This window comes from Otolemur garnettii, unplaced genomic scaffold (assembly GCF_000181295.1).
Source record: "Otolemur garnettii isolate 467f Iridium unplaced genomic scaffold, OtoGar3 scaffold00001, whole genome shotgun sequence".
Lineage (NCBI taxonomy): Eukaryota > Metazoa > Chordata > Mammalia > Primates > Galagidae > Otolemur > Otolemur garnettii.
In genome coordinates, this window is record NW_003852396.1 from 8,528,070 (window position 1) to 8,536,929 (window position 8,860).

Sequence of the window (8,860 nt, forward strand, 5' to 3'; positions counted from 1 at the left end):
GTATCTCCCATCCCAACACTGGTATCTCCCACCTCGTCCACTTTCTTTCAAGCCATAGACCTGGGAATTTTTCAGAGTTCCTTCTTCTCCCTTACCCTCAACATCCAGTCAGTCACTGCTTGTCAATTCTACCTTCCCAACATCTCTGCCAACTCTCTCCTTATTCCTGTGCCAATCTCCAAGTTCCTCATTAATAATCATAATACGACAACCATAAGAACTCCTTAAAATGTGTCCACAGATGGGCCAGGTAAATACTCATTCTCTCCAGGTGTAACTTCATTTATTCCACGTATAATCCTAAGAGGCAGATATTAATCCCCCCAGTTTACAGATGGGAGAGAAGATGAGAGAAGGAAAATCACAGAAGTCACAGAGGAAGAAGATGCAGAGCCAGGGTCTGACACCAAATCTCTTTTCATTGCACGGTCTTACAAGCCCTTGGAGCCTCATCCCCAGGCCATTCCAATAGTCTGCTCATCTGTTTCCCTGACTCTAGTCTCATTCCAACTTCCAAATACCCCTCTTCAGACCCCAATCTACGTTCCACAGTACCTTGCAAGATTGTTCCAAGAGGACAATCTAATCCTGTTGTGTCATTCTTCTGCACAAAATTCCTCAGTGATCAATTACAGGATGAAACTGACATTCTATCAAGTGGTATAGCAGGTACTGCCTGTCTGTCTGGCAGCATTTCATGCCACCCCCCGGAGTTTAAGCTCCAACAATACATAAGAAGTACGTAAGAAATGCTCTCTCTCTCCAGCCTTTGAGCCTTTGCTTGCATTCTTCCCTCTGCCTAGAAAGATGCAGCTCATCATGTCTCCTGGGAGATGCTTACAGAAGTGCTTCACTAATAGATCCAGAGCTGCCTTCTGAGTAAAGCTTCTCCTACTGCAGCCCAGCAGGCTTGAGCCCACCTTCTCCTACAGCCCCACTCCATTTGTCTACTGGAGCAATTAGCACAGTAGATGGTAATTATTTATTTACATAAGACTGGAAATGTCTTAAAGGTAAAGATCGTGTCTTCTTATCTGGGCCTCTCCAGCACAAAGTCGAATGCCTGCAAGTAATGGGGGTTCAGACATTTAAAAGTGAAAGAATAGCTACATGAGCTTCATGAAATGTAACACTGAGCCCATTTTACAATAGTAGTAAGTAGTGAACTAAGGCTACTTCACAACAGCATTGTGAGAGTAAAAATTCTACCACTCACCACTGGCATGACCTCAAGTGTCACTTATTCTCTCTGAGCCTCAGTGTCCCACCTGTAAATTGAGGGAGCAGGACTAGATCTAGGCAGCCTTCAGGTGGACAATTCCTCGCAGTGATGGCGCTGCGGTTTTATATACACAGAGGAGCATATTATTTTCCAAAAAAAATCTTTCTTCCCCAAGTACATCTTTTTCCCCTATAAATGACATCCCCGTCACGAGTCATCCGGATAAAAATTTCATATTCATTTTTGACCTTTTCTCTCCTTCACACTCCACATTTAATCGACCGCCAAGCTAGTTTTTCTGAGTCCACAATGAAATGAGAAAAATGAAGGTGATATGGTTTGCTTATAAGGTATATACATGTATGCACATTAACACAGCTGCATGCGTGTATACACAGACACATGCTAGTCATTAGAAGGTTTACAACTATTTTTTTTAGGCAAGGTCTGTCAAGGATTACATCCCTCTTACTTTTTTGGTATTAAAATATGAGAAAGGTTATAACAGCAGATGACATTTTCAGTTCCTTGCAATAGCAAAAAACTGTAACTGTGTTGGTCCCCTAATTTTCAGTAAGAAATTTCACATGTAACAGTTAAAAATTGAATGCAAGCCCTCGTTTCCACATGAACACATGCACCATCCAGTCCATTCTCCATGGGTCACTGTTTTCCTTACCAGCTGCTTACGTGCTCCCAATTGCCTCCCAGTATCTCCTGCCTCTGGCCTCTTCCACTTTCAATCCATACTGGGCTGATTACCTGCCTTCCTCTACTGGCAGTGTCATCTTACATCCACGTGCTGTCTACCCTTGCCTAGAACCTGCCCTGATACACAGAAGGCATTCAAGACCTGATTGTTGAGAAAATTGAAACATTTTACAGACTGGTTCCTGAAAGTCAACTTTGATCATAAGGATCTCCCTGTCACTCCCACCTCCCAAAATCTTGCCTCTGTGGCTTTTCTGCACCTCTCTGAAAAATGAAGCGACTTCATAGCCACCTCATAGAAATGCATGTGAAATAAATTCACACAATAAATTCACACTGAAGCCTTTAACTTCAGAGAGCATATACTACAACTGAGATAGAAACCCAAGGTTCAACAATAGAAAGTTGTAAACATTAAAAACATTATAAATAGCCCACACAAGATGAATTGCCAAATAACTGTAATAAACAATGAATAATAGGAGGATGGAAAGATCAACGTGGGTCAGACTGTGGACTGGTCCACTCATTCCTTCCACAAATATTTATTATAAATAAATATTTACAATTATTTTAGGCACTGGGTTAGATTCAGGGGTTAAGAGAATAAAGAAAACACAGTCCTTATGCTCAGAGCAACTGATCTGAAAGGCTTCTTGGAACAAGTGCATCCAAGTAAGAATTAATATTTTAAAACAATACTTGAATAAAAATTCAAATAAAAATATATTTCTAAAGGAAAATGATTTGTTTGGATGAATAATAAAGAAATGGATCTCCACAAGCATGAAAACTATTGAATTCCTTTTTCACTGAAGAGAAAAATGAGTTATAAGTACATTTGGCAAAAACCGTAACATCCTTCCCTAAAGCGATTTTAAAGATAACCTCATAGTTTTATCAGTCTCAAAAGCCCTCAAAAATATATAGGAAGTTTTTACAAAAGAGACAGTTCCTTCCCTACTTTTACATTATTTCTTCTGAACTCCTGAATTGTTTGCCAAAAGAGATAAAAATAAAAGCAGAGAAGGAAAAAGGAAATGAAAAATTCTGAGAAAGGGTAGAAAAAAATATTTAGGAATTAGGAAAAAATATAGGGGAAATGGCTTACTTCTGAAATCTGTCCACATTTAGGTGTAACTCTCTGAAAGTCACACATTAGAGTAAAATAGTCTATTAACACATAGCACAAAATAAAATTAGGCACCTACCAGCAAAGAAACAACCAATAATCCAATGTGCTGATTTTTAATACAAGATCAGAGAATAAAGAAAAATTTGAATTATGCAAAAGATTTAAAAACAGAGAAGTATAAGATTATTTTGCTTTTCCAACACAAGTAAAAGGACTTACCAACTTTGTCCCTGATGGTACTACTTGTCTCCACTGTCAAAGCAGATGTCTCATGCCTCCCAGAATAAAGCTGGAAGTCTGGGGGAAAGTAGTTGGAGTCTTCTAGAATCTGGCCAGGACCACTGGGGCCGTAACAAACAGGAGGACCTGCAGGAAAGAAAGCTGGGTGAACCCAGAAGCCTTCCCTTTTCCTGTGTGATACACAAGAGCCCACCAGGCATTCTCACATTTCAACTCTCAGTGTGAGCTCTGTCTTTTTGATTCATAAAATTCCTAAGTTAGTACTCAGAATTATCACAAGTCCAGCCACCCACCAAAATGACCCCTGAGGGCAACATAACAATCTTCAAGACATGCCAAGGGTGGGCAGTGAATGCTTTCCCATAACCCAGACGCAGGGGCAGCACAGACACCACTAACAAAAGTCAAGCCCTTTGGCTCGGCGCCCATAGCTCAGTGGTTAGGGCGCTGGCCACATACACCAGAGGTGGAGGGTTCGAACCCAGCCCGGGCCTGTTGAAAACAAACAAACACACAAAACACACACACACACAATGACAATTATAATAAAAAAAAATAGCGGGACATTGTGGTGGGCACCTCTAGTCCCAGTTACTTGGGAAGCTGAGGTAAGAAAATCACTTAAGCCCAAGAGTTTGAGGTTGCTGTGAGCTGTGATGTCACTGCACTCTACAGAGGACAATAAAGAGAGACTCTGTCTTTAAAAAAAAAAAAAGTCAAGCACTTTGTGGGACTGAATATATCACAAATCAGGACCTGTGGTCAAGGAGGGGCTAGAAAGGAAGGAGGAGGGGAGGTCAGGGAAGGGAAACTAAAGTGGGAAGAGCAGCTGTCGCTACAACATGTAAGAGATAGAGAGAGGGATGGTCCTTTGGCCAGACCATGTGCTAGCAAGAGAATGCCCCAGCCCAGGACAGAGTGCTCTGCTCCCTCAAAGGCTTCAGAGTCTTGTGTTGCAGCATGGAGCCGGGGCCATGGGTTCTGGTCCTCTGCCAAGCACTGGCTTTTCAGCTCCAGTTTATCTGCTCCACACACAAACCAGAGTATGCTTCCTGTTGCAATTAAATGTGACACTGTACTCTGAACGTGAGAGACCACTACAGTAACACTGACACTGCACATACAGCAGTTTTCCTTCTCTGCTCTCATGGGCACCAACTTTCAGGGTCTTTTCGGCAAAGGTAACTTAGTTTACTCTGGGGAAAAAGTCATACAATTTTTCTTTTTATTAAAATCCTCACCCCAAAGATAACTGCATTAGAAGAAAAACAGTATTTTTCAGCAATCTCTTCAAACTGGTAATTTGAAGAGTTTCTTGTCTACTCATAATCCCACAAAGCCAAAGCTAGCAGTAAAGTGACTAATTAATTAGACCATAAGGCCATTAAGACAGGCATGTACCTCAAAACCTTGGGGACCCACACACTCACTAGTCACATTCCCACTCCTGGGACAGCTGAGCAGATGACAAGAACTGACCCTGCAGACAGAGAAGCCCCGGAACCATTCACTCCACTAGCACTAAGAGACAGTGAGTGAGCCCAGCACGGACACAGCCCCAAGGAAGCAGTTTAGCTGCTGGTTTCTCACTCTGTGCTTCACAAAGTCTGCATGGGATTCCGGGCCGTACAGCAAGTCTCTAAGACAGGCCCACCTCATCCCACCCTCATCCTTCCCCCACCTATACGGTTCCCGTCTTCACGGGAACACCAACGCACAAACTGAGTCTCTTTTCCAGGCACAGTGCAGGGTAGTGATCCAACCCACAGAGTCAAGGACACCTGGAACGAGGAACCAAAAGCAAACCAAGGGATGAGGGGAAATGCTGTTTCCCTTGTTAGCTGTTCACACGTGGAAGCAAGAGCTGTGAGAAACCCCAGCTGGCTCCCAGATACCCACCCCACCCAGAAAGCCCCCACGGGGGCTGTCACGGGCTCTGCGGGCTCCCAAGTGTGTGATGTGTACAGTACAGCTGCCTTCAGGGGCTGAACTTGTTGGTGGCAACTGAGTTACTGTATTCTTTCAAATCAGAACCTCATCTAAGGATCACCACTCACACAGCTTTACTATGACTATGACCCATTTCACCAAGAATGCTTCCTTCTTCTTTACAGAATCTCCATGTCATCTGTCAGTAGAAGACTCCTTTGCTTCTCTCTCTGGCCATCCTCTGGCTTCACGTGCAGCCCCAACTACTTTAAAGTTCAACCCAATAAATGTACCTCTACATTTTACCTCCTCCAGAATGCCACACACACACACACACACACACATACACACTGGCCTCTCTTCCTTCAACTATCCCCACAATTAGGATCTGAGCACACAAAACTTGGCACTTGAACTTCAACTGCCTAGTGTGTGTAATACAGTAGTTTTCACACAGCTACTGATATCATTGCTTGGGTGAAGACTCAGCCTGCTGAAGGCAAGCACCATGCTGTGCACCTGCTAACTTCTGCAGGTCTGCAGTGCGTAAGCATGTGCCCTCTTACTATTAATACCTGCTAACTCATGGCAAAAACATGGCATTATTCTCTGGAATAGTCTCACGATTGAGTAAGAGTTTCAAGAAAAGGTTAAAGATCCCTCCAAAGCCAATCTCTCAAAGTTCCACATAATTCCTGTATTTCTCAGTTCCCTAAGTGGAGGGAGCACTTACTTTGCAGCTAATACTGGTGCTTTGAGGTCTGCAGCCCAGAGATACCACTAACTGCAAAACAAGTCCCAAGTGTTATGTCACCAAAGTGCAAGACTTTTTGCCAGCTATGTGTAATCTAAAACCTCTTAATGCATTTGAAAACAATTTCACTGTCTAGATTAGAATAACTTCCTATAACTTAATAATGGAGAGTTTAACCACAGCAACAAACAATTCTGTGGTTTCCACCTTTCCTTTCTAAGACGTAAGGAATTTGCTGAGTGTGCCAGCAAACTCAAAGTTAAAAGTAAGCAATCAAGCCTTCTGATTCTGGTAGAATTCAAAGTTTTTCTAGGGAGCGAAACGCCATGCTCAGAAAGACAGATGCCCTGGAAACAACACTTCGAAGGGGCTTAGAAAGCCTATGATCACTACCTGAAAAATAAATGCTGGTCTGTTCACAAGTCCTCCTCTGAGGACAATCCAGCTCTTCTGGATTAGCCAAATCACAGTCTGGGTACCCAAGAGCTGAGTAAAGCACAACCAGGCAGTGATACCTTCCTCTACAAACACCTGCACAAAACACACATATTTTTTGAAAAGAAACTGGAATCTCCACCACGAAACAAAAGCATACATTGAATATGTTCTCTCACTCTCTTTTTTTCAAGGAGCCATTATTTGAAACTGCAGATTTAAGGTAGAGATTTGGGAGGAGGGGCTTCCCAAATTCCCAACCCCTATACATGAAGGTCTTCAAAATGGGCATCAAACCTTAAATATAATCCCTAGACTAATCCATCTCTTCTAGAAAACAAGTGACATGAATACACTATTATCTATTTAGTTTAGACGTTCTCAAGGTAGAAAATGTAATAAATAACTTTGAACTTGTCTGATGTTTAACTTTGTAAGGCTTACTTAAGAAATATCTCTGACATATTATCAGTGTAAACCAAAATGCAGAAAATAAGGTTAAACTTTAAAGTAACGATTGAGTTCAAGTGAACATAGTGATAGGAGCTATAAATACCAAGAAACTAGTTAGGTGACTAGTTTTCAGCCTTAGGATATTATGATTTAGTTCCAGAATCCAACGTGAACACAGTTACCCAAATTCATTGCCACTGTTGAGCAAGTGCTCTCTTAGAGGTCCATAATGCTTTGGAGGCCCAGGAGTAATTCATCAGCACCTGTTGACTTAAGGAAGGGACACAGGACTGCAGTGACAAGGAGAGAGAGACATGTGAGCTGCACTGGAGCCCACAGTGAGAGATTAGCCCAGCATGGGAAAGCAGAAGTGCAGGAATGAGTCATGAAAGTGTTTCATCTCTTTAAAGCATAGAGTTCAATGCAGCCTAGTTATGGATCAGGAAGATGGAGCTACATCTGCAGACCCAGAATCCAGCTTCTATTGTGGGTGGAGTAGAAGTTAGAAGCATTAGTACATCGTTCTTGTAACACCATAGCAGTGAAAAATAAATGAGAGTTGGTTTAATTTCCAATCACATGCCTTCCCCACTATTCCATCCCCACTAAACACTTTTAGTGCTAGAGAACACAGAACACACTGTGCGAGTCTTGGGGGCAGGTTCTTTCTTGCACTTCTCAAGTCAGAGCGTCCCTTCCCTGATATAGCAGTCAGGATGCCCAGGGCGCAATCAACCTCATATTGACTCAATCTGGAGGAGATGACAGAAAGACAAAAGGAGATTGACAAATCATGCACAGTGGCATTATCACCAGGAGTCCGGGAGCAGCAGCGATCTCCAAGGTGCCCTCATCCCAAGGACACAAGCAGCACACCCACGGCTGTGTTCCCGGTGTATCTGTGCCTAGAATCCTGCCCGTTGGCTGAGCCTTCCCCTCAACTGTGAGCTGCCCAATATAGCTCCAATAAATTTCACTGTTCACTTCGTACTGCCCACAATCAAGAATCTCTGACTTATATTTTTTAAAAGTTAATTGTTCTGACCCTCGTTCTATGACAGCATTTTCTCTGTATCTCAGAACTAGACTTAGCCTGATCTGCCTTGAATTATAGTAATTCGCATATAATACCCCAACCATCCTTTGCACAAACCCTAGAAAAATAATTGCAGTTCTGCATGATTTCCCCATCTGGGCAGCCTTTCTACCTTTATGAGTCTACAAAACTCTTACTTTAGTGCTAAAATACATATTCTGACTATTGAAAAGTCTGAAACTCTATTCTAGTGCCACTTCCTCCAGGGAGCCACCCTCCTCTCCTCCCAGGTTTCTATGTGCCACTCTGCTCCCACAACATCCTAGGCACACTGATACCACAACATATTAAACCAACTATGAATTTAGCTCATTTTTTCCTCTCCTCAATTAACTTACAAGTTTATAACAGTACAGACCATGTCTTATAACCTGTCGTCACTGGCAGAAATATGATCATAGCAAGTACTCAACATATTCATTAAATCAGTGAATCATCTATATATGTTCACAGTACCTAAGAGTTTCTACTACATAATGGGGACTTAATAAATATATTAGCTTGTTTTATATACGTGTGCATATAAATACATGCACACATATAAATGTATGTATGTAAAGATACATTTAAAAATAACTAACTTATAATTGTATTCTTAGTACTACAGAACTTTCTACCAGGTTGGAAAAATAAAACCTAAAACAGGTTAATTACAGGATATAATTCCAGAAAGGCTTTGTACATGATGTTAGAAGTAACAATTTCGGCTGGGTGCCTGTGGCTCAAGTGGCTAAGGCGCCAGGCATATACACCTAAGGTGGTGGGTTCGAATCCAGCCTGGGCCTGCCAAAACAACAATGATGGCTGCAACCAAAAAATAGCCGGGCACTATGGCGGGCGCCTGTGGTCCCAGCTACTTGGGAGGCAGAGGCAGGAGACTCGCTT

General features: G+C 42.3%; 1 protein-coding gene across 1 annotated transcript in view; it reads right to left on the reverse strand.

The window, feature by feature from the left end:
- Window positions 1-8,860, reverse strand: part of AMOTL1 (angiomotin like 1) — a 102,784-nt gene that overhangs the window by 71,776 nt on the left and 22,148 nt on the right. The window contains exon 3 of the mRNA XM_003780808.3: window positions 3,288-3,434. Within this exon, the coding sequence (XP_003780856.1) occupies window positions 3,288-3,434 (147 nt within the window). The remainder of the gene's footprint in view (window positions 1-3,287; window positions 3,435-8,860) is intronic.